The following is a 27,233-nucleotide window of genomic DNA, read 5'->3' as shown; positions in this document are numbered from 1 at the left end:
ATAAATAGGCACTGGCATGCCTGAAGGCAGGGACTACCAGGTATTTTTTGAGGTTCTTTTTAAGCCTAGGAGGTTTATGAATTTTGAATCTTACTTGCTACAAAGGGATGAAAGCAAAGAGGGAAAAAGAAAGAGAGAAAGGGGAAAAAGGGAAAGAAGGAAGGAGAGCTGGAAGGAAGGGAAAAAAAGAAGAAATGCAGCCCCGCTGAGATCAGCCGCGCTCCAGGGACCACCTACTGGAAGGGGCTGGTGTTGCAGATGGTGACGGCGGGAAAGTCCATAGCCTTGAAGCCGATGGAGAGGGAGACGCTGACCTCCCAGCTCAGGTAGGTCCTGATGAAGACACCCCATTGCCAGCAGACGAGGGAGGTGAAGAGCAGGGTGAGCACGAACCACATGGCCTTCTTCTTGGGCCCCTCGCAGATGATGCGTTTGGGGCCATGGGTGTTGGTGTTGTCACAGTACCACACCAGCAACTCCTTGTATGTGTAGCCGGGGCCCTTCTGCAGCCGGTGCAGGCACTTGAGCAGGTACTTCTTTATGTGCATCGTGGCTCCTGCAGATACACCCGGGAGAGCCACTTCAGATACCACACCAGCCTCCCGTCCCAGGATCTCCCAGTCGTGGCCAGAGCATGGGCACTGGGGACAGGAAGGCCCTCTTTCTATCCCTCCCTCCCTTCCTTCCTTCCCTCTTGCCATTTATCATCCATCCATCCAACCAACCCCAAAGCATTTATTGAGTGCCTACTGTATGCCAGGCACTGAATTAGCCCCTCTGGACTCAATGATGAGCAAAATGGACAAGGTTTCTTCCCTCTGAGAATTTCCAGCTTCGTGGACAAGTTACTTAAACTCTTAACTCCTCAGGTTCTCTGTGTGCAAAACGGGGACAACTGTACCTAGTTTTTACAGGATTGCTGAGAGGGTGAAATTAGGTGATACATAAAAAGTGCCAAGTACAGTGCCTAGCACAGGCTAAGTGCTCAATATGTTAGCTACCATTATTACCAGCTGTGAGTGCTGAGACAGAGGTCAACCAAACGGTTACAAAATGTGATAGCAAGGATTGGGACCCTGAGTACCCAGAGGCAGTAGCGGGCAGTGGTTAAGAATGAGGACTCTGGAGCGAAACGTCTGGCTTTGAATCTCGGCTCTGCCACTTTCTAGCTGTGTGACTTTGAGCAATTCACTGTCTCAGTGCCTCAGTTTCCTCATCTTGTACAATGGGGATAATAACGGTCCCCACCTCACAGGGTTGATGTGGAGACTGAAATGAATGAGAATATGTAGAGTGTGGATTAATGCCTGGCACCTGTCAGCTACTGTTATTACAAAGCGGGGGGGGGGGGCGAAGTCTGGGAGTCCTTGGAGGAGTTGAGTTAAAGGACAGAAGACGAGTGGTGGTGGGAGGGGGAGGGGACAGCAGGAGCAGAGGCCGATCGGGAGGGAGCCTGGGGACATGCACAGAGCTGGCCGCGCAGGGCCTTGTGGGCCATGTTAAGGAGTGGGGTTTCAATCCTAGGACAGCTGGAACCTGTGGAGACGAGATGCTGTCAACTCTGCGGTCTGAAAAGAGCGCCCCAGCTGCTCGGTGGAGACGGACTGAAGCGGGGTGAGGGTGGCTCCAGGAGTGCTGGGTGCTAGCTGTGGGTCAGCCAGGAATGCTTAACCTTTCTGAGGCTGTTTCCCACCTGCGTGAGCAGACAGGGTTCTTGTGACGTTAACCAAGATAGTTGTCAAAGAGCCTGGCACATGATGGCTCTCAGGAAATACCCGTTTCCTCCTTCCTTCTGCCCATATACAGAGCCAGAACCTGCTGAAGGAGCACCCCAGCCCTAGCCCTGGAGCCCCAACTGGCCAAAGGCCACCTCCTTCGTGAAGCTGTCCTGACTCCCTGGCTGGAATGAGCCCTGACCCCCTCTGAGAGCCTCTGCCTTTCTGGGGGCTCTGTGGTGGGCAGGGTGTTGCCTGCTTCCCATCACCCTCTCCCCTTGCTTGGATGTTTCCTCGGGTGAACCCCTCCCCCAGTCTCAGTTGGTGTGAGTGGCCAGGCTACCATCCCTAGCTCTGGGGGGGGGGGTGGGCTCACATGACCCCAGTTTGGACCATTAGACTCAATTCTGTTACTTTATGTTAGAATAAATGAGGAAGAGACCTCCTTTTTAGCTAAGACTACTAAGCTGGCGGTATTTGGCATCAAAAATGGGGAGACTGCCTGAGAAGAAAGCCAACATAGAGGAAAGCAGAGCCACAAGATGGAGACAGATTTCTGACAACATCGTTTGAACACCTGGATCCAGCCATTCCTGAAGCCTTTTATTCCCAGACTCAGCAGATATGGGAACCAATAAATTTTCTTTCTTACTTATGCTGAGACAAGCTGGATGTCTATCATTTGCAACCAACAGAGAAAGAAATTCTCCTCGTTCTACTCTATGTCATAGTTGCTTGTCCTGTGGCTTCTCACTTCCATGAGATCATAATCCTCCTGAAGGTAGCAGCACTGTATTCCCGACAAGCCCAGCACAGCACCTAGAACACCACTGAATATCGAAATGAATAATGCCAGACCTTCATATCTAAACAGAGATCTTAAACTTACCCAGGCATGTTCACTCCTGACCTAACTGTCTGACACAGTAACATTCCTCACCTGCCTGGCCAAAGCATTAAGGGCTTTACTCTCTTAACACCACTACCTCTGCTCTCTGATGGAAATCAAGCTCCATGTGCCTGTCCAGGCCATCATGGCTGTAGGACAGATGTTCATAGACTAACCCAACCCCCACCTTTCCCCAGAGGACCCAGTCCCTGCTCTGGGATAATAAAGTAATAATAACTATAATAATAACAACTATGAGAGCAACATTAAAGTACTAAGTGTTTACCATGATCTAGGAACTGCAATGTGCTTCATATGTTACTTCATTTCTATACATTTTTATCCACAACCTTAAACTTGGAAAGAACTGGGGCTTCATCTGTCTTGTATAGTCCAACACCCCAAGGCCCAAGAGGTGAAGAGCACCTTAGGCTCCTATAAATAGTGGAAGAAATAGACCAAGGGCCTCTCTGATATCTACCCTCTTCCATTCTAGTTTAACCATTCTGATTCAGTCAAGAAGAAAGTTTTAGGTCCTTAACATCCATCTAACCCCCTCTAATCTCCCAGTTTAACAATAAAGCCTCAGGCTCGCTCAGAGCCCTGTCAGGCAACGGTATCTGTAACAACAACCTTCTGTTTTCACTGGGTTTCTTTTTAAGAGGGATCTTCTATTTATGGCAAGAGACACTGGCTTTCGCTTTAGGTTCATAAATACACTTAAGTTAAAAAAAAAAAAAAAGACCTGAGATTGGTTCAAGATGGCGGAGTAGAAGGACGTGCACTCACTCCCTCTTGCGAGAGCACTGGAATCACAACTAACTGCTGAACAATCATCGACGGGAAGACACTGGAACTCACCAAAAAAGATACCCCACATCCAAAGACAAAGGAGAAGCCACAGTGAGATGGTAGGAGGGGCGCAATCACAATAAAATCAAATCCCATAACTGCTGGGTGGGTGACTCACAAACTGGAGAACAATTATACCACAGAAGTCCACCCACTGGAGTGAAGACTCTGAGCCCCACGTCAGGCTTCCCAACCTGGGGGTCTGGCAACAGGAGGAGGAATTCCCAGAGAATCAGACTTTGAAGGCTAGCAGGATGTGACTGCAGGACTTCGACAGGACTGGGGGAAACAGAGACTCCACTCTTGGAGGGCACACACAAAGTAGTGTGCGCATCAGGACCTGGGGAAAGGAGCAGTGACCCCATAGGAGACTGAACCAGACCTACATGCTAGTGTTGGAAGGTCTCCTGCAGAGGCAGGGGGTGGCTGTGGCTCACGGTGGGGACAAGGACACTGGCAGCAGAAGTTCTGGGAAGTACTCCTTGGCGTGAGCCCTCCCAGAGTCTGCCATTAGGCCCACCAAAGAGCCGGGTAGGCTCCAGTGCTGGGTCGCCTCAATCCAAACAACCAACAGGGAGGGAACCCAGCCCCACCCATCAGCAGACAAGCGGATTAAAGTTTTACTGAGCTCTGCCCACCACAGCAACACCCAGCTCTACCCACCACCAGTCCCTCCCATCAGGAAGCTTGCACAAGCCTCTTAGATAGCCTCATCCACCAGAGGGCAGACAGCAGAAGCAAGAAGAACGACAGTTCTGCAGCCTGTGGAAGGAAAACCACATTTACAGAAAGATAGACAAAATGAAAAGGCAAGACTTCCCTGGTGGCGCAGTGGTTAAGAATCCGCCTGTTAATGCAGGGAACACGGGTTCGAGTCCTGGTCCAGAAAGATCCCACATGCCGCGGAGCAGCTAAGCCCGTGCGCCACAACTGCTTAGCCTGCCCTCTAGAGCCTGCAAGCTGCAACTACTGAGCCCGCACACCTAGAGCCCGTGCTCCGCAACAAGAGAAGCCACCGCAATGAGAAGCCTGTGCACCACAACAAAGAGTAGCTCCCACTTGCCGCAACTAGAGAAAGCCCACGCACAGCAACAAAGACCCAATGCAGCCAAAAATAAATTAAAAATAATAATGAAAATAATAAAATAAATTAAAAAAAATGAAAAGGCAGCGGACTCTGTACCAGATGAAGGAACAAGATAAAACCCCAGAAAAACAACTAAATGAAGTGGAGATAGGCAACCTTCCAGAAAAAGAATTCAGAATAATGATAGTGAAGATGATTCAGGACCTCGCAAAAAGAACGGAGGCAAAGATCGAGAAGATGCAAGAAATGTTTAACAAAGACCTACAAGAATTAAAGAACAAACACCTAGAAGAATTATAGAACAAGCAAACAGAGATGAACAATACAATAATTGAAATGAAAAATACACTAGAAGGAATCAATAATAGAACAACTGAGGCAGAAGAACGGATAAGTGACCTGGAAGACAGAATGGTGGAATTCACTGCCGTGGAATAGAATAAAGAAAAAAGAATGAAAAGAAATGAAGACAGCCTAAGAGACCTCTGGGACAACGCTAAACGCAACAACATTCGCATTATAGGGGTCCCAGAAGGAGAAGAGAGAGAGAAAGGACCCGAGAAAATATTTGAAGAGATTATAGTTGAAAACTTCCCTAACATGGGAAAGGAAATAGCTACCCAAGTCCAGGAAGTGCAGAGAGTCCCAGGCAGGATAAACCCAAGGAGAAACACGCCGAGACACATAGTAATCAAACTGACAAAAATTAAAGACAAAGAAAAATTATTGAAAGCAACAAGAAAAAATGACAACATACAAGGGAACTCCCATAAGGTTAACAGCTGATTTCTCAGCAGAAACTCTACAAGCCAGAAGGGAGTGGCATGATATATTTAAAGTGATGAAAGGGAAGAACCTACAACCAAGATTACTCTACCCAGCAAGGATCTCATTCAGATTTGATGGAGAAATCAAAAGCTTTACAGACAAGCAAAAGCTAAGAGAATTCAGCACCACCAAACCTGCTCTACAACAAATGCTAAAGGAACTTCTCTAAGTGGGAAACACAACAGAAGGAAAGGACCTACAAAAACAAACCCATAACAATTAAGAAAATGGTAATAGGAACATACATATCGACAATTACCTTAAACGTGAATAGATTAAATGCTCCAACCAAAAGACACAGGCTTGCTGAATGGATACAAAAACAAGACCCATATATATGCTGTCTACAAGAGACCCACTTCAGACCTAGGGACACATACAGACTGAAAGTGAGGGGATGGAAAAAGATAGTCCATGCAAATGAAAATCAAAAGAAAGCTGGAGTAGCAATTCTCATATCAGACAAAATAGACTTTAAAATAAAGACTATTACAAGAGACAAAGAAGGCTGGGCTTCCCTGGTGGCACAGTGGTTAAGAATCTGCCTGCCAATGCAGGGGACACGGGTTCGAGCCTGGTCTGGGAAGATCCCACATACCGTGGAGCAACTAAGCCCGTGAGCCACAACTACTGAGCCTGCGCGTCTGGAGCTTGTGCTCCGCAACGGGAGAGGCCGTGACAGTGAGAGGCCCGCGCACCGCGATGAAGAGTGGCCCCCGCTTGCTGCAACTGGAGAAAGCCCTTGCATAGAAACGAAGCCCCAACACAGTCAAAAATAAATAAATAAATAAATTAATTAAAAAAAAAAAGACAAAGAAGGACACTACATAATGATCAAGGGATCAATCCAAGAGAAAGATATAACAATTGTAAATATATACGCACCCAACACAGGAGCACCTCATTACATAAGGCAACTGCTAACAGCTATAAAGGAGGAAATCGACGGTAACACAATAATAGTGGGGGACTTTAACACCTCATTTACACCAATGGACAGATCATCCAGACAGAAAATTAATAAGGAAACATAAGCTTTAAATGACACAATAGACCAGATAGATTTAATTGATATTTATAGGACATTCCATCCCAAAACAGCAGATTACACTTTCTTCTCAAGTGCACACGAAACATTCTCCAGGATAGATCACATTCTGGGTCACAAATCAAGCCTCAGTAAATTTAAGAAAATTGAAATCATATCAAGCATCTTTTCTGACCACAACACTATGAGATTAGAAGTCAATTACCAGGAAAAAAACGTGAAAAACACAAACATATGGAGGCTAAACAGTACGTTACTAAATAACCAAGAGATCACTGAAGAAATCAAAGAGGAAATCAAAAAATACCTAGAGACAAATTACAACGAAAACACAACGATCCAAAACCTATGTGATGCAGCAAAAGCAGTTCTAAGAGGGACGTTTATAGCAATACAAGCCTACCTCAAGAAACAAGAAAAATCTCAAATAAACAATCTAACCTTATACCTAAAGGAACTAGAGAAAGAAGAACAAAAAAACCCAAAGTTAGTAGAAGGAAAGAAATCATAAAGATCAGAGCAGAAATAAATGAAATAGAAACAAAGAAAGCAATAGCAAAGATCAATAAAACTAAAAGCTGGCTCTTTGAGAAGATAAACAAAATTGATAAACCTTTAGTCAGACTCATCAAGAAAAAGAGGGAGAGGAGTCAAATCAATAAAATTAGAAATGAAAAAGGAGAAGTTACAATGGACACAGCAGAAATAGAAAGTATCATAAGAGACTACTACAAGCAATTCTGTGCCAATAAAATGGACAACCTGGAAGAAATGGACAAATTTTTAGAAAGGTATAACCATCCAAGACTGAACCAGGAAGAAACAGAAAATATGAACAGACCAATTGCAAGTAATGAAATTGAAAGTGTGATTAAATATCTTCCAACAGGGGCTGCCCTGGTGGCACAGTGGTTGAGAATCTGCCTGCCGATGCAGGGGACACGGGTTCGAGCCCTGGTCTGGGAAGATCCCACATGCCGCGGAGCAACTAGGCCCATGAGCCACAATTACTGAGCCTGCGCGTCTGGAGCCTGTGCTCCGCAACAAGAGAGGCCGCGACAGTGAGAGGCCCGCGCACCGCAATGAAGAGTGGCCCCCGCTTGCCTCAACTAGAGAAAGCCCTCGCACAGAAACAAAGACCCAACACAGCCAAAAATAAATTAAAAAAAAAAAAACTTCCAACAAACAAAAGCCCAGGACCAGATGGCTTCACAGGTGAATTCTATCAAACATTTAGAGAGAGCTAACACCTATCCTTCTCAAACTCTTCCAAAAAATTGCAGAGGAAGGAATAAGCCCAAACTCATCCTATGAGGCCACCATCACCCCGATACCAAAACCAGACAAAGATACTACAAAAAAAGAAAATTACAGACCAATATCACTGATGAATATAGATGCAAAAATCCTCAACAAAATACTAGCAAACAGAATCTAACAACATATTAAAAGGATCATACACCATGATCAAATGGGATTTATCCCAGGGATGCAAGGATTCTTCAATATATGCAAATCAATCAATGTGATACACCATATTAACAAACTGAAGAATAAAAACCATATGATCATCTCAACAGATACAGAAAAAGCTTTTGACAAAATTCAACACCCATTTATGATAAAAACTCTCCAGGAAGTGGGCATAGAGGAAGCCTACCTCAACATAATAAAGGCCATATGCGACAAACCCACAGCAAACATCATTCTCAATGGTGAGAAACTGAAAGCATTTCCTCTAAGATCAGGAACAAGACAAGGATGTCCACTCTCGCCACTATTATTCAACATAGTTTTGGAAGTTTTAGCCACAGCAATCAGAGAAGAAAAAGAAATAAAAGGAATACAAATTGGAAAAGAAGAAGTAAAACTGTCACTGTTTGCAGATGACATGATACTATACATAGAGAATCCAAAGATGCCACCAGAAAACTACTAGAGCTAATCAATGAATTTGGTAAAGTTGCAGGATACAAAATTAATGCACAGAAATCTCTTGCATTCTTATACACTAACAACGAAAGATCAGAAAGAGAAATTAAGGAAACAATCCCATTCACCATTGCAACAAAAAGAATAAAATACCTAAGAATAAACCTACCTAAGGAGGTAAAAGACCTGTACTCAGAAAACTATAAGACACTGATGAAAGAAATCAAAGATGACACAAACAGTTGGAGAGATATACCATGTTCTTGGGTTGGAAGAATCAATATTGTGAAAATGACTATACTACCCAAAGCAATCTACAGATTCAATGCAACCCCTATCAAATGACCAGTGGCATATTTTTACAGAACTAGAACAAAAAGTCTTAAATATGTATGGAGACACAAAAGATCCCGAATAGCCAAAGCCGTCTTGAGGGAAAAAAAGCGGAGCTGGAGGACTCAGACTCCCTGACTTCAGACTATACTACAAAGCTACAGTAAGCAAGACAATATGGTGCTGGCACAAAAACAGAAATATAGATCAATGGAACAGGATAGAAAGCCCAGAGATAAACCCATGCACCTATGGTCAAGTAATCTATGACAAAGGAGGCAAGGATATACAATGGAGAAAAGTCAGTCTCTTCAATAAGTGGTGCTGGGAAAACTGGACAGCTACATGTAAAAGAATGAAATTAGAACACTCCTTAACACCATACACAAAAATAAACTCAAAATGGATTAGAGACCTAAATGTAAGACTGGACACTATAAAACTCTTAGAGGAAAACATAGGAAGAACACTCTTTGACATAAGTCACAGCAAGATCTTTTTTGACCCACCTCCTAGAGTAATGGAATTAAAAACAAAAATAAACAAATGGGACCTAATGAAACTTACTTTTGCAAAGCAAAGGAAACTACAAACAAGACAAAAAGACAACCCTCAGAATGGGAGAAAATATTTGCAAACAGCTAATGCAGCTCATATTAAGAAAACAAACAACCCAATCAGAAAATGGGCAGAAGACCTAAATAGACATTTTTCCAAAGAAGACATACAGATGGCCAAGAAGCACATGAAAAGCTGTGCTCAACTTTCAAAGTTCAACATCACTAATTATTAGAGAAATTCAAATCAAAACTACAATGAGGTATCACCTCACACCAGTTAGAATGGGCATCTGTTGCACTGTTGGTGGGAATGTCAACTGACACAGCCACTATGGAGAACAGTATCGAGGTTCCTTAAAAAACTAAACATAGAATTACCATATGACCCAGCAATCCCACTCCTGGGCATATACCCAGAGAAAACCATAATTCAAAAAGACACATGCACCCCAATGTTCATTGCAGCACTATTTACAATAGCCAGGTCATGGAAGCAACCTAAATGCCCATCAACAGACGAATGGATAAAGAAGATGTGGTACATATATACAATGGAGTATTACTCAGCCATGAAAAGGAATGAAACTGGGTCATTTGCAGAGACGTGGATGGACCTAGAGACTGTCCTACAGAGTGAAATAAGTCAGAAAAAGAAAAACAAATATTGTATATTAACGCATATATGTGGAACCTAGAAAAATGGTACAGATGAACCGGTTTGCAGGGAAGAAATAGAGACACAGATGTAGAGAACAAACGTAGGGACACCAAGGGGGGAAAGTGGCAGGGGAGGTGGTGGTGCTGGTGGGATGAATTGGGAGACTGGGATTGACATATATACACTAATATTTATAAAATAGATACCTAATAAGAACCTGCTGTATAAAAAATAAATAAAATTAAATTAAAAAAAAAAGAGAAATAGGTTTAAAGAAAATTATTAATTACAAACAATAGTAATACATACAACAAAAACTGTGACAACGGTAGGCAAATAACAGAAGTTTGCTGAGTACTGCCTTATATCCTAACTAGTTTGGGACATTAGCCAAGTTAAAATCAATAAGTGCTATAAATCACTTTATGTTGTTCTTGTCAGATTTCACCACCAGGGTGATAGATGGTCTGTGTTTGGAATGTATACACAGCTTGTGCAGAAAGGTTTGAATCAGCTTACAGCTTAAACCAACCCAAACAAGCCAAGTGGAGATTGAGTCCAGGTATGGACTCAGGAAGAGTGGACACTGTCATGCTTCGAGAGTCACAGATCACTATCTACAACTTGACCCCGAACTCATGGAGAACATTCCTGGCAACAAATGCAAAAACAATAAATGTTGTGTACAACCGTTTCTGTTTTCTTATAAGAGAAAATATCTGCTCACTTTCAGAGATAAATTGTACCTGAGATTTGACTCAGTGTCCTGGGGGGAAGGATAGTGGGAACCAAGTGGAGACTGAGTCCACGTATGGACTTCGAGGGGTTGCAAATGGATGACCCGTGAGCTGTATTGGATTTGCAAAAGTTTTTTGTTGTTGTTAGCACAGTTTTTTTTTTTTTTCTGTGTGAAGCTGAATTTATTTCATGTACTCCAAGCAAAATAGTATTTTCCAACACAATAAATACCAAAACAGATATGGCAATATATTAAACAAGACGTTAAAGAGATTTGGTGAAAATAAAAACCAATGCCACTTTTCTCATTAAATTTTTGTGGGTTTGAAAAAGATTTTTTTTAACATCTTTATTGGAGTATAATTGCTTTACAAGGGTGTGCTAGTTTCTGCTTTATAACAAAGTGAATCAGCTATACATATACATATATCCCCATATCTCTTCCCTCTTGCGTCTCCCTCCCTCCCACCCTCCCTATCCCACCCCTCTAGGTGGTCACAAAGCACCGAGCTGATCTCCCTGCACTATGCGGCTGCCTCCCACTAGCTATGTATTTTACATTTGGTAGTGTATATATGTCCATGTCACTCTCTCAATCTGTCCCAGCTTACCCTTCCCCCTCCCTGTGTCCTCAAGTCCGTTCTCTAGCAGGTCTGCGTCTTTATTCCCGTCCTGCCCCTAGGTTCTTCATGACCATTTTTTTTTTTTTTTTTTAGATTCCATATATATGTGTTAGCATACGGTATTTGTTTTTCTCTTTCTGACTTACTTCACTCTGTATGACAGACTCTAGGTCCATCCACCTCACTGCAAATAACTCAATTTTGTTTCTTTTATGGCTGAGTAATAGTCATTGGGTACATGTGCCACATCCTCTCTATCCATTCATCTGTCAATGGACACCCAGGTTGCTTCCATGTCCTGGCTATTGTAAATAGAGCTGCAATGAACACTGTAGCACAGTATTTTTAAAAATATAATTTCCTTTTGTAAATAACAGCTTTATTGAGATAGAATTCACATACCATATAACTCATCCATTTAAAGTATAGATTCAGTGGATTTTAGTATATTCACAGAGTTGTTCATCCATCACCACAGTACATTTTAAAACATTTTCATCTCCTCCAAAAGAAACTCTGTACCCATTACCAGTCACTTCTCACTCCTTCCTCTACCCTCCCCCACCCCAGGCAATCACTAATCTATTTTCTGTCTCTATAGATTGCTTATTCTGGACATTTCATATAAATTTCACATAAATATATTATGTGGTCTTTTGTGACTGGTTTTTCACTTTGCATAATGTTTTCAAGGTTCCTCCATGTTGTAGCATGCATCACTACTTCATTCCTTTTTATTGCCAAATAATATTCCATATTATGGATACACCACTTTTTATGTATTCATTCATCAATTGATGGACATTTGAATTGTTTTTACTTTTTGGCTATTATGAATAATACTGCGGTGAACAATCATGTACAAGTTTTTGTGTGGACATATGTTTTCCTTTCTCTTGCGTATATACCTAGGAGTGGATATACCAACTGGACCATATGGTAATTCTATGTTTAACCTTTGGAAGGACTGCCAGACTGTTTTCCAAAATGGCTGAACTATTTCACAATTCCACTAGCAGTGTATGAGGGTTCCAATTTCTCCACATTCTCTATAACACTTGTTATTATCCATTAATATAGTAGATGTGAAGTGGCATCTTACTCTGGTCTTCATTAGCATTTCCTGATAGCTAATGATGTTAAACGTCTTTTCATGTGCTTATTGGCTATTATATCCATTATATGGCCAATATATCTTCTCTCAAGAAATATCTATTCAAATCCTTTGCTTATTTTTTAATTGGGTTATTTGGCTTTTTATTATTAAGTTTAAGAGTTATTTACATATTCTGTATACAAGTCCCTTTTCAGATATAGGGTTTGCAAAAATATTCTCCCGTTCTGTGGGTCATATTTTCATTTTCTTGATGGTGCCCTTTGAAACACAAAAATGTTTAATTTTGATGGTGCTCAACTTGTCTATATTTCTTTTGTTGTTTATGATTTGGTGTCATATCTAAGAATTCATTGCCTAAGTCAAGGTCATAAAGATTTATTCCTATGATTTATTCTAAGAGTTTTATGGTTTTAGCTCTTACATTTAGGTCTTTGATCCAGTTTGGATTAATTTTTGTATATGGTGTGAGGTAGGGGTTCAGTTTCATTCTTTTGCATGAGGATAACCACTTGTCCCAACACCAAGACTATTCTTTCCCCTATTTAATTGTCTTGGTGCCCTTGGTGGTTTTAAAAAAATATATTTAATTTAAAGAAAACCTGAAAAAATGAAGAGATATAACATATTCCTGGATCAGAAGACTCAATGTTGTTAAGATGTCAATTAACCTCAAATCAATCTCTAGAGTTAATTCAATCTCAATCAAAATCCCAGCAGACAGTGTGTAGAAATTGACAAGCTAATTCTAAATATTATATGGAAAAGTAAAAAAACTAAAATAGAAGAAAAAAACTTTTGAAAAAGAGGAGCAAAATTGAAGGATTTATACTATCTGATATCAAGACTTACTATCAAGTATAATAATCAGAACAGTGTAATACTGGTGTGATGATGGACATATTAATCAATGGGACACGATAGAGTCCAGAAATAGACCTACAAAGGTACCAAGGTAATTCATGCAGAAAGGATAGTCGTTTCAACAAAACGTGCTGGAACAATGGATATCCATATAAGAGAAAGGAATCTCAACTCCTATCTCACACTAGATACCAAAGTTAACTTGAAATGGATCAGGGACCTAAACACAAGAGCTAAAACTGTAAACATCCAGAAGAAAGTATAAGAGAAAAATCTGTGCAATCCTGGGGTAGGCAAAAGACCTTTTAGATAGAACAGTAAAATCATGAATAATAAAAGGAAAAAAAAGATTTGTCCTTTATTAAAATTAAATCTTCTCCTCTTCAAAACATTGTTAAGAAAATGAAAGAGCAAGTCACTGGGAGAAAATCCTTGTAGTAATATGACTGACAAAGAATTTGTATGCAGAATACATAAACAATCCTTGCAACTCAATAATAAGACAAACAACCCAACCCCCGCAATGAAGGGCAAAAGATTTAAAAACACACTTCATAAAAGACGATATATGAATGGCTCATAAGCACATGAAAAAACGCCTAACATCATTAGTCACTGGGAAAATGCAAATATAAACCACAATGAGATACCATTTCCCACCCACTAGAAGGACTGACAGTATCTAGTGTTAGCGAAGATGTGAGGCAATCAGAACTCTCCTACATGACTGGATGGAATGCAAAATGGTACAGTCACTTTGGAAAACAGTTTGGCAGTTTCTCATAAAGTTAAATGGGTACTTATTATATGACCTTTCAGGTCCACTCTTATTTATCCAAGAGAACTGAAAACATATTTTCACACAAAGGTGTGTACATATATACTCACAGCAACCTTATTCATTAATAATCCCAAACTGGAAATAAGCAAGTGTCCACCAACAGGTGAGTAAATAAACAAATTGTAGCATATCCATACAATGGAATACTATTCAGCAATAAAAGGAACAAACTATTGATACATACAACAACATGGATGGATATTTTTTAAAAAAGCCATTATTCTGAGTAAAAGAAGCTAGACACAAAAAAGTACACAAGATATGACTTCATTTATATGAAGTCTTGGGAAAGACATAACTAATCTATAGTGACAGAAAGCAGATCAGTGATTTCCTGTGCTTGATGTGAATAGTGGATCGACTGGAACGGTACACAAGGGAACCTTTTGGAGGTGATGCAAATATTCTATATCTTGAGTGAGATGGTGGTTAATTAGATGTATGCATTTGTAAAAACGCATCAAATGCTATACTTGAAATGGATGTATTTAATTGTCAATAAATTACATCTAAATAAAGTTTTAACAGAATACTTAAATCCACTGCCATCTCAAAATTACGCAAGTTCACATTTTTAAAAAATCTAGATTTTCTTCAACTTTTGAAAAATCAGAAAGATCTGGTAATTGTCCCCACATGGCAGTTTCTGTTCGAAATGACTAGTGGCTGCCCTCCTTAGATGGAGACTGTGCTCCCCAGTTCACCCCAATTCTCCCCATTCTCTATTTTCTTATACTCAGCCCACTTCACTCGTTTTTTAACTCCTGCCTTGGCTTATGCGGACATCTGACTTTGTGACCCCTATAAATTACAGGTCAGATGCTTTCATTAAAATCCCCTGTATTTATTTTTGCAGCAAAACCTCAATTATCCAAGGTTATCAGGGAATAAGAGTTCTGGGTAGCTGGATTTTTATAGTTAATTGAAGGTTAACCTGAAAATGAGTTGGACTCTGGTTATTGAAAAATCTTTCATGTTTCTGCCTCGTTAGCCCCAGAGCATGACTGACTCTTTGTTCTTGAAAACTTAGCCAGGTCAGAGCCATTGATGGGGCTCACTGTACCAGGCTGGAGATGGTGAAGGAGAGTTTTAGGGGGGGGCAGTCAGAATCTCCCCAGGGACCAGGACATATCCTCGACATCATTTCTACTTATAAATGCAAATGTGTGCATTCCAGACACCTAGATTTTGGTCTCTAAATACCATTCTCGACTAAAGGGAACCAGGGCTTCTTAGAAAAATGGCTGATACGAGTTTTGGTGCAGGAAATGTACAAGATGAGTCTGAGATCTCTTACCATACCAGAAAGCAAAGAAAGCTATCAAAGACTACTGGGTCGGTTAAAATGATGCTCAAATTGTCCCATCTTACTGGCAAAGATGGGACAATTTGAGCATCATTTAAAAAAAAATTACCAATGGCATTCTTTACAGAACTAGAACAATAAATCTTAAGATTGTTATGGAGACACAAAAGACCCCGAATAGCCAAAGCAATCTTGAGAAAGAAAAACAGAGCTGGAGGAATCAGACTCCCTGGCTTCAGACTATACTACAAAGCTACAGTAAGCAAGACAATATGGTACTGGCACAAAAACAGAAATATAGATCAATGGAACAGGATAGAAAGCCCAGAGATAAACCCACGCACCTATGGTCAACTAATCTACAACAAAGGAGGCAAGGATATACAATACAATGGAGAAAAGACAGTCTCTTCAATAAGTGGTGCTGGGAAAACTGGACAGCTACATGTAAAAGAATGAAATTAGAACACTCCCTAACACCATACACAAAAATAAACTCAAAATGGATTAAAGACCTAAATGTAAGACCGGACAGTATAAAATTCTTAGAAAAAAACATAGGAAGAACACTCCTTGACATAAATCACAGCAAGATCTTTTTTGACCCACCTCTTAGAGTAATGGAAATAAAAACAAAAATAAACAAATGGGACCTTATGAAACTTAAAAGCTTTTGCACAGCAAAGGAAACTATGAACAAGATGAAAAGACAACCCTCAGAATGGGAGAAAATATTTGCAAATGAATCAGTGGACAAAGGATTAATCTCCAAAATATATAAACAGCTTATGCAGCTCAGTACTAAAAAAACAAACAACCCAATCAAAAAATGGGCAGGGCTTCCCTGGTGGCACAGTGGTTAAGAATCCGCCTCCCAATGCAGGGGACAAGGGTTCAAGCCCTGCTCTGGGAAGTTCTCACAAGCCGTGGAGTAACGAAGCCCATGTACCACAACTACTGAGCCTGCATTCTAGGGCCTGCGAGCCACAACTACGGACGCCCGCGTGCCTAGAGCCCGTGCTCCACAACAAGAGAAGCCACTGCAATGAGAAGCCCATGCACCACAACGAAGAGTAGCCCCCGCTCGCCGCAACTGGAGAAAGCACGCACGCAGCAAGGAAGAGCCAACGTAGCCAAAAATAAAAATAAATAAATAAAAAATGGGCAGAAGACCTAAACAGACATCTCTCCAAAGAAGACATACAGATGGCCAAGAGGCACATGAAAAGCTGCTCAACATCACTAATTATTAGACAAATGCAAATCAAAACTACAATGAGGTATCACCTCATACCGGTTAGAATGGGCATCATCAGAAAATCTACAAACAATAAGTGCTCGAGAGGGTGTGGAGAAAAAGGAACCCTCGTGCACTGTTGGAGGGAATGCAAATTGATACAGCCACTATGGAGAACAGTATGGAGGTTCCTTAAAAAGCTAAAAATAGAATTACCATATGACCCAGAAATCCCACTCCTGGGCATATATATGCAGAGAAAACCATAATTCAAAAAGACACATGCACCCCAATGTTCATTGCAGCACTATTTACAATAGCCAGGTCATGGAAGCAACCTAAATGCCCATCGACAGATGAATGGATAAAGAAGATGTGATACCTATATACAATGGAGTATTACTCAGCCATAAAAAGGAACGAAATTGGGTCATTTGCAGAGACGTGGATGGACCTAGAGACTGTCCTACAGAGTGAAGTAAGTCAGAAAGAGAAAAACAAATATCGTATATTAACGCATATATGTGGAATCTAGAAAAATGGTACAGATGAACCGGTTTGCAAGGCAGAAATAGAGACACAGATGTAGAGAACAAATGTATGGACACCAAGGGGGGAAAGCGGGTGGGGGGGCGGTGGTGGGATGAACTGGGAGATTGGGATTGACATGTATACACTAATATGTATAAAATGGAAGACTAATAAGAACCTGCTGTATAAAAAAATAAATAAATAAAATAAAATTTTTTTAAAAAGCATGCAATTAATTGAAACATATTAAATACATTAAAAATCCATGAGTTCATAATAATACTGAAAAATGGGAGTAAGTAGAACATTAATGTTATTAATAAATGGGTCCCACACAGGTTGTTGTACCTGTATTTGGAGCACTAGCAGCTATTATGTTCAATAAATTCCTTAATTTACTGCAAGGGTCTGTAAAGTTGAAAAGCCAGGCTGTTTTTGTATGGCCCTCTGGTTAATAATGGTTTTTATGTTTTCAAAGAGTTGTAAAGAAAAAAAAAAAAAAGAATATGCAGTGTTTGTGGCCCACAAAACCTTAACTATTAACTATACCTGGCCCTTTACAGAAAAAGTTTGTCAAAACCTGATTTACTGTGTCCTACATATTTGCATTAAATAAGAAAAAAATCCTTAAAATAGGTTTTCAAATAAGTATTTGTAAGTTTGATTTCGTTATTTGCCCCCCCAAATACCTGCTAATTCAATGTTTCCCAAACATCAATCATTTGCATACCACCTTCACGATTTTTGCTAAATCCCGATAGCACTTGTATCATTATTCACTTAATATATAACATCATCTGAACTCGTCTTTTTTGCTTAAAAAAATTCACCCTCATCCTAAGCAACACTATGCCTGTGAATAAGTTTGATGTGCTAAGCCATGTTTTTCTTAAGACATATTAAAATAATTCCACGATTGAATAAAGGGTTCCTCTCAAAAGATTTAAAACCATCTTCCTTATGATCCTTGAGGAAATTCTCTGTTAATTGTTTTCTGCCCACTTGAAGCACACAATCTCTATCAAGCATTTCCTCCTGCGTTTTCATGTCAGCCTTTCAAGTGAGTTCGGGTAGCCAGAATTATGCCCATTTCACAGAGAAGGCAACCAGAGCACAAAGGCACTTACGGTCACAGTGAGTCAGGCAGATCTGGAAACAGAAGTCAGGTCCCTTGGCTTCCAGCCACCTCTTACCGACACGCCTGATGGGACATGTGACCTCTTGCTCCCGATCTGGTGGGTGCTGGGGAAGTCTGCAGGGTAGCAATAGGCTCCACCTCCTCTGTGTGCACATATGCACCTCCTTTGCCCAAGGCTGTGGTTCCCGGGCCTCCAGGGGTCCTCCCATAAAGCCAAATGCAGTGTGACTGATAAGACCTTAAAAAAGTGGCTCCCAGGGGGGTGGGGGACGGGGCAGAATAGGGTAAGAGGGTTAAAAGGTACAAACTACTAGGTATAAAATAGATAAGACACAAGGATGTGCAGCACAGGGAATATAGCCAATGTTTTATAATAGCTTTATATGGAGTATAATCTATAAAAATATTGAATCACTATGCTGTACACCTGAACCTAATTTAATCATGTAAGTCAACTATACTTCAATAAAAAAAAAAAGTGACTCCCTCCTGTCCTTCAGGAGAGGAGACACAGTGGTCTTAGTTGAGCTGCTCAGAGATGAAGAGTGCTGCCAAGGTATATCATTAAGTGAGAGATAAGAAAGGGCAGAACCATATATAAAGCTGGTATGCATTTGTGTTAAAAAAAAAAAAGGGGGGGGGGACTTCCCTGGTGGCACAGCGGTTAAGAATCCGCCTCCCGATGCAGGGGACACGGGTTCGAGCCCTGGTCCGGGAAGATCCCACATGCCGCGGAGCAACTAAGCCCGTGCGCCACAACTACTGAGCCTGTGCTCTAGAGCCTGCGAGCCACAACTACTGAAGCCCATGTGCCCTAGAGCCCATGCTCCGCAACAAGAGAAGCTACCGCAGTGAGAAGCCCGCGCACCGCAATGAAGAGCAGCCTCAGCTCGCCGCAACTAGAGAAACCCCGCGTGCAGCAATGAAGACCCAATGCAGCAAAAATAAATAAACAAATAAATACATTAAAAAAAAAAAAAAGGAAAACAGCATAGAGCTATTTAGTTGTGTGTGCATAGCCCATCTCCAAGGGGCCAGACAACAAAGTGCTGACATAAGCTGCCTTCAGGAAGGGGAACTGGGTGCTAGGGGCACAGGCAGGGAAGGAGACTTTTAAAAATGAGTTACTCCTTTGGCACCTTTTGTATTTTGGACCATTTCAATGTTTAATCTATTCATTTATTCAGTCACGAAATATTTACTAAGCACCTACTGTGTGCTCAGCACTGTTCTAGGCACCCAGCAACCCTCAGTAGGAGGTCCCTGCCTTTGTGTAGCCTACACGCTCCCAGAAGACAGAAAAAAAACATTTAAAAAAGCAATTTTAAAATTTATGCTGATTGGAGTTAAGTGAAAAAAAAATCTGCATGGCAACCATTCGATTCGCAAAGATGAAAACGTTTTGTAATACCAGGTATTACAAAGCACACCTTTACATGCCAATGGGGTTTAAGTTGGTGCAGTCACTGGAGAGTAGTTTGGCAGTCTCTACTGCATTTACTATTTATTGATTTATTTTTAAAATATATTTTATTTATTTATTTATTTGGTTGCGCCAGGTCTTAGTTGCGGCAGGCGGGCTTCTTAGTTGTGGCTCACGGGCTCCTTAGTTGTGGCATGCATATGGGATCTAGTTCCCTGACCAGGGATGGAACCCGGGCCCCCTGCATTGGGAGCACAGAGTCTTAACCACTGTGCCACCAGGGAAGTCCCTTTTTATTTTTTATTAAAAAAAATGTTTTTGGACACACTGCGCAGCTTGAGGGATCCTAGTTCCCTAACCAGGGATCGAACCCAGGCCCCTGGCAGTGAAAGTGCCGAGTCCTAATCACTGGACCAGGGAACTCCCCCTATTGCATTTAAAATGTGACAGCCAGGACCCAACAGTTCCACTTCTTGGGCATGTGTCCCTAGGTGCCTGTGTGCACGGGTGCTTGCGCGAGTGTGTGCGTGAGCGTGTGCACATGTGTGCGCACGTGTGCAGGTACGCACAGGAAGGATGGTGACTGCAACACTGTAATATCCTCAAACTAGAAACCACCTCAGTGCCCAGAATGAAGAGGCTGCTGGAGGGTGGATAGGTGCCAACTGCTCTCCACCAGAGCTATGGGAGCAAAGCAAGGAAGAGCAGTCCCGACAGGCGTGCCGGAGTCAGTGCTTCAGGTGAGCTGAGGCGTTGGTGCCCTTGGCCGTTGGGTGGCAGGCGCGGGCTGGGGCAGCAGGAGCACCCGCCCCCCATCGCTGGCAGGCACAAGCCGTCTTGCCCCTTCACCTTAATGCTTGATACAAACATGCCCATTCTCTCTCTTCCATGACGTGAGAGGTTGGAAAGCACTGGTTTAGAAGCGCTTTCATGTTCATTCTAGCCCCGAAATGCTAAGAATGCGTGGCTCTGTACTGCCGAGGTCACGTCCGAGTCCTCACCCTCCTCCTCCTCTATGGTGTCGAGGCAGTGACCACACTCCGCACCCTGTGGAGATGTCCTTTGGGGTCACTGCCCCACGCCTTGGGGGTGGGGTCCGGGGGTGGTATGGGGGATGCCGCAGGTGTCTCACTATTTCGCTCCACGGAGGGGTGATGGCGGAGTCACCCTCTGATCCTACAGGGCAGGGAGCACCCTCCCAGGGCAACGAGGGATTCCCACACACAGCACAGACGAGCACATCCTGGGGCTTTGACAGGCCACCAAACACGTGACGTTAAGGACCCAGAAGGGACTTACATTCTCATCAGGGTCAGACAGGGGAGGGCCTGGGAGTCAGTCCCCAGTTAGGGTCTGGCTCTGTTGTTTCCTCCAGTGGGGAGGGGCTCAATTCATGACAACAAGGGGTTGGCCTTTAGGGGTCTTAATTTTCTCATCTGCAAAGTGGGGACAATAGTAGCTGTGCCTTCTAGGTTGTTGTCAGGATTCAATGAGATAATGAGTGGGAAGCACTTTGCACAGTGCCTGCACGTAGTAGTCTTGATAAGTGATAGATGCTATTATTATTATTATTTTATGCAAGGAGAAGAATTATTCAAAATTAACCAGAGTATTCAGCCTGAGTTTTGGGGACTGTCATTTGTGGCAAAATGGCCAGCTGGAGAAGTGGCACCCAGGCTCTGCTTCCTGTGGGACTGAGTCCTTCCCTGACAGGGAAATCCCATGATCCCCAAGGTCTCTAGTGGTCCCCAAAGTCCCCATGGCTGGCAACTGGCCTTCCCAGACAATCCCTATAACAGCTGTACCTAATCCCAGGCTGCCTGGCATCAGCAGCTGCGTATGCAGCCCGTATACACAGACCATGTATACTGGCCACTGACAAGAGCACTTTCTATGCCTGTTCCATATGAAAGAAGACCCATGGAGCTGAGGGTCCCTCCCCGACATAGAGCCCTCACCTCTTCATACCCTAGCCCTGGCACGTCTGTCTGCGGGATGATGGGAAACCTGGGGGATCAAAAACATCTCTGCGGGCTTCCCTGGTGGCGCAGTGGTTGAGAATCTGCCTGCCAATGCAGGGGACACGGGTTCGAGCCCTGGTCTGGGAAGATCCCACATGCCGCAGAGCAAATAGGCCCGTGAGCCACAACTACTGAGCCTGCGCGTCTGGAGCCTGTGCTCCGCAACAAGAGAGGCCGCGATAGTGAGAGGCCCGCGCACCGCGATGAAGAGTGGCCCCCGCTTGCCACAACTAGAGAAAGCCCTCGCACAGAAACGAAGACCCAACACAGCCAAAAGAAATTAATTAATTCAAAAACAAAAACAAAAACAAAAACATGACTGTGTGTCTGACTTTGGCCTTGTGGGTTACCCTCTAAAGCCCTTAACCCACACCTGTGGCGGTGTAGATTCATCCCATCCCTCTGCACGGCCATGGCCAACCCACAAAGATGCAGGTGGCAAGGCAGAACCCAGAACTGGAATACAGGATCCCTTCCTCCTGTGCCAACTCTAAGCTATCCTGGGAAAGAAGTGGCACGGGTCCCTGCTGAAGCCCTGCTGTGTCAAGCTGGGGGGCAGGGGACCCCACCCCATGTACCTCCCTCCCTGCACCTTCTTTAAAAACCTGGAACATCCTGCAGTGACTCAGGTGCTAGCACTCTCTCTTTGTCCCCAAGCAAAATGAAACTGTCTTTCCGGGATAGGCCACTTAGGACATGCACTTCGTGATCTGGGGTGTTGGGAAAGGAAGGGAGCCCGTCAGGCACTGGACACGGCCCAGGAGGAATAGGGACAGAGTGGTGACCCTGACAGAGCCAGCATGGGGCAAAGCGTATGGGCAGAGGCCGTTGTCATCTTCACCCCAACCCCACGTCAGGCTCCATCCTGCCCACCTGCCTGTTCAAAGCGGCCCTGCTGTGCCAGTCTGGCTGGTCCTGGGATGGAAGATGAGTCATCATGTCAGATAAGCGCTCAGAGCTGGTGAAGAACACTGGCCACACCTTGCAGGAAGCAGGCACCAGCGTTCTTAGAAAACCTGGTCTGGTCTCCAGATGTGAAGCCATGATGGGAGACCTCCCCGCAACCCTCCACCCCGACCCCGGCCCCAGCCAGCTCCATGGAGCACAAGAGATCCCATTGCTCAGAGCTCAGCACGCCACACACCCTCGCCCCTCAGGGACTACACAAAAAGCAGGTTGCAGAATCCAAAAGAGAGAGGCATTTGGGAGGAAACGCTTTTTCAGTGCTTCATGGTGGACTGATGTCCCTGATGGAAACGAGGCATCCAGGCCCCAGGAATGGCTGCTTGTACCTGCTTTTCTCCCTAACCATCGGGGGACCGGGAGGAGTTATACGGGTTCGGTCTGTTCAGGTTGGAGGATGGGGGAGAGTTACCGAAGTCCAGCCCATGCTCCGCGTGCCCAGTTGTGAGCCCCCAAGGGCTGCTCCGGGCAGAGAGGCACCTTTTTCTAATTTGCTCGAAGGCGTCGTATGGGCTAGAAGGGGAGGTCCTGTCAAACATCAGCTTCTTCCCGGAGCCACAGTCGCCAACATTTGGCTCAGCTGGGCCATATTTTCAAAAGAAGACTCTCCTATGCATTGGCTGGAATGTGGGGATGAATTTCCCCAGGAAAAAATTCAATAAAGATAATTTTCAGTAAAGGCGTACCCACAACTCCCTGTATAGGGGAACAGCTCAGGACTTAAGTGCTAAAGCCGAGCTTTGAGTTTGAATCCAGGTGTGCTGTGCAACGTTGGGCAAGCTACAAGGTGCCTCTGTACCTTCATTTCCTCATCTGAATACTGGGGACAATATTACACCTACCTCTGAGGGTGATTAGAACAATGCCTGGTTTGCAGCAATATACGCGCATCAGCACCTAATAGCTTTTATTCAAGGGCCTATGCAAGTGAAAAAAAATTATTGTTTTCCAAATACAAAAATAAAACTGCAGCATTTAAAATGAATGGAACAGTTAAATAAATGTTTGCAACGTGGATGCCAACCAGACAAATGCCATTCAACTCTTAGGTAGTAATACGCCAATGACAATGGGAGCTCATTTTTTTGATAGTGAAAGAAATAAAGATCACAAAAGAAAATGACCACAAGGATGAGGAACCTCGGTCTACACTTTTCCTTGAGCTTTGGTACATCCTGAGGGCACAGACCTGGGGACCCCTTTCCTGGTGATGAACCATCACCCACTTCCTAAGTGTCACATTTACCAGCCCCAGCCAAGAGCTTAGAGTCAAAATCCTAAAACCACCCTATTTTTTTTTAAAGACTCACACATACATAAATAGGATCATAACAATAGTTGGGAGATGCCTTGGATCCCTTCATATGCCAACATGATAATCCAACGTATAAAGAAAATCTCAATACACAAATCTATTTAAAAATCTCACTTCAAAAATAAATGCTCAAGTCATGGCATGAATGACGAAACCAGAGCCCACAATTCAGAGGCATTTACCACAATCTCGCAGGACAGGACTTCTATGTTCAAAAGTGACCAGATCAGACCAGCTTCCAGGTTTTAGGAACTCAGATGATGCGTCTGCGCTGACTGCTTGTTTCCAGCACCTTCTGGGTTCTTAATCCAACTCATACTGGAATGGTGAAGAAGCTCCAAGAAGCTGCCTCTGAGGACAGAGGCCTCTGTGGCAAAGGGGGGTCCAAAGCTGGAGCTGAAAATGCTGGCCGTCTTTCTGTTCTCTGGGACTAACTGTCTGATGTACAAGGGCCAACCTTAAGTGCTGCCTTCATGATTTGGGCTGCGTCTGGGTACCAATTACACTTTCATCAACTTAATATCTTTCTTTATATTGACTCACTCTTGTTATCACTTAAACACCTACTTTAGCTTTGTCCTAAGCAAGAATGTCCACAAAATCACAGTCCTGATGTTACTAATTATATATGTTTTCTAATACACCTCAACATAAATAATTACTAATGAGATGAAAGACATTTGCTCACCATCTAAAAACCATCTCCACAGGCCACACTACAGGGAAACAGATTCAGCAAAGATCTTCCCTTGTCTCATAAACTCACCAGATTAGATAAAATACCTTGGTACTTGCAACTCAGAAACAACCTGCCATGCTGACCCCTTGGCCCTGAGCTGCTGTGCACATCGGGGTTCTTACGAAACCCGTTCTGTAGGTTTCTCTGCTCCTGGGTCTAGGATTATATCAGCCTCCATCCTAGGAGTAGCCTGACACACGTCCTGCCACCCCAGCCAGAAGACCCCAAAGAACAAGGCATCAGATGTGGCCACAGCTGCCAGAAAAACATGTTCTTTTTGTATGGCCTTTAAAGGAGAAACATACGTGCATCTGGGCTTTGGCCAATATGCTAAACCCTGGAGGACCCATCTTGTCATGAGGTCAGAGTACTCCTGGTTTGTCATTTCCTTGTCCACCTGGTGACCAAGTACCACAGGTGGGTTTGAGAGGTGACCACACCTTGTGGCGATTAATCCCTCACTGCCTGGCTTCCTTGCATGAACACAGATGCTCGTGGCAAGAAAATATAAATGTACAACAGGAGCAGAAGGATGAGACAAACTATGATAGAAGAGCACGATGGAATATTGGGGAAGAATGGTTAATTATTTTTGTTTTTAAAAAAACTATGGGGCTTCCCTGATGGCGCAGTGGTTGAGGGTCTGCCTGCCAATGCAGGGGACACGGGTTCGAGCCCTGGTCTGGGAAGATCCCACATGCCGCGGAGCAACTAGGCCCGTGAGCCACAACTACTGAGCCTGCGCGTCTGGAGCCTGTGCTCCACAACAAGAGAGGCCGCAATAGCGAGAGGCCCGTGCACCGCGATGAAGAGTGGCCCCCACTTGCCGCAACTAGAGAAAGCCCTGGCACAGAAACGAAGACCCAACACAGCCATAAATAAATAAATAAATAAATAAATAAATTAAAAAAAAAAAAACAAAAAACTATGAATTTCTAGGTATCTATGTGCATAGGGAAAAAAGAAGTGGGTGAAATTAACCAGAATGTTTATAGTAATTATGTTTGGGTGAAGGATCTTGGCTAATTCTTAAAAAATTATTTTTAGTTTATCTGTGTTTTGGAACATTCCTACAATGAACATATATTGCTTGTATAATAAAAAATAATAAATGAGAAAATGATTTTTTATAGCAACATGGAAAAAGCTTATGATAGAATGTTAGGTGATAAAAGTGAGATTATAGCTTTATGGAAAAATCTATTGTCAGGAAAAATGTTAGGGCAATGGGAATTATAGAAGAATTTGTTTAAATGCAGTCTTCCTAGAATTTAGGGGAAATTCTGGGGAAAGGAACAGGGAAGATGCTGGATTGGCTGGGATTAAGTGTCTACTATTTGGCAGAAATGGGGCTTGTCAGAGAAGTTCAGATTGGATGTATACTTTAGCTTGTGTTCTAATATTTGTAACTATTTTCCAAACATTTCTGTTACTTTTACAGTTTTTTTAAAAAATTAAAAAAAAAAACCCAAACCAAACAAAAGGGAGAGGTATTCAATCAACTAGGAAAATCTGCTGGGGTCTCCAGTAGCCCGGCAATTCTTTCCATAATTTACGCAGGAGGACCTTTCTTTTCCTCTTGGGGACAGGTGAGCCCAAGGTGGATTTCAGAGAAGGTGGCGTCATCAGAACTTGTATTTCTTGGATGATTCCTGTCTTCCAAAACCTTGTTGACAGAGTCTTAATGCTGTGTTTGCTTCCTTATTGCCGAGGACTTGGCTACACCAGGCTTTATCCTGTACAATCACAATTACATGGGAAAACACCTTGCCCACCAGGCCCGGTGCCAGGAGCAGAGTCATCGCGTCCTGATGGACAGATGACTTTGGGATTCGGGGATGCCAATGGTGTGCACACAAGCCCACGGCTTTGCCCCTACCCAACCATGCAAGTGGCCACTTGCCCAGGGTGGCTGGTATGTGTCGACAGCTGGCAGGGAAGAATGTGGTCAATTTCATTTGCTCCCTACTCTCTCCCTGCCAAGGCTGGAGGCAACTTGCAGTGGAGAGTATATGCTGAGCCTTGGAAGATGCCAGGGGTGCAGGGGGAGCGGGTAGAAGTGGAGAAGGCAGGTGGTTATTGCGCTGGGAATAAAATGCAGTGTCCCTGACTAGAGTCAGAAAAATAAGGTCAACCTGGTAATAATTTGAGGCTCACGTAGTAGGTCTAGCCTCTCTCTCTCTCTCTCTCTGTTTTTCACTGGGAAACATGAATTATTCTATTATCATTAAAAATAAGAGCTTTGGAGTCAGACAGATTTGGGTGGAGTCTTGGACCCATCACATCACCTCTCTGAGCCTCAGCTGTCTTATCTGTCAATGGGGCCAACAATAGCACCTCCCTCCCTTGGCTTTTTTTTTTTTAATTAATTTATTTAATTTATTTATATTTGGCTGCGTTGGGTCTTCGTTGCTGCACGCGGGCTTTCTCTAGTTGTGGCGAGTGGCGGCTACTCTTCACTGCGGTGCGTGGGCTTCT

General features: G+C 43.2%; 1 protein-coding gene across 1 annotated transcript in view; it reads right to left on the bottom strand.

The window, feature by feature from the left end:
• SCNN1B (sodium channel epithelial 1 subunit beta) overlaps positions 1-27,233 on the bottom strand; it is a 76,373-nt gene that overhangs the window by 30,629 nt on the left and 18,511 nt on the right. Inside the window, exon 2 of the mRNA XM_036827039.1 lies at positions 238-556. Coding sequence (XP_036682934.1) covers positions 238-548 — 311 coding nt within the window. The 5' untranslated portion in view covers positions 549-556. The remainder of the gene's footprint in view (positions 1-237; positions 557-27,233) is intronic.

Source organism: Balaenoptera musculus, chromosome 15 (assembly GCF_009873245.2).
Source record: "Balaenoptera musculus isolate JJ_BM4_2016_0621 chromosome 15, mBalMus1.pri.v3, whole genome shotgun sequence".
NCBI classification, from domain to species: Eukaryota; Metazoa; Chordata; class Mammalia; order Artiodactyla; family Balaenopteridae; genus Balaenoptera; species Balaenoptera musculus.
This window is presented reverse-complemented; position numbering and strand designations above follow the sequence as displayed.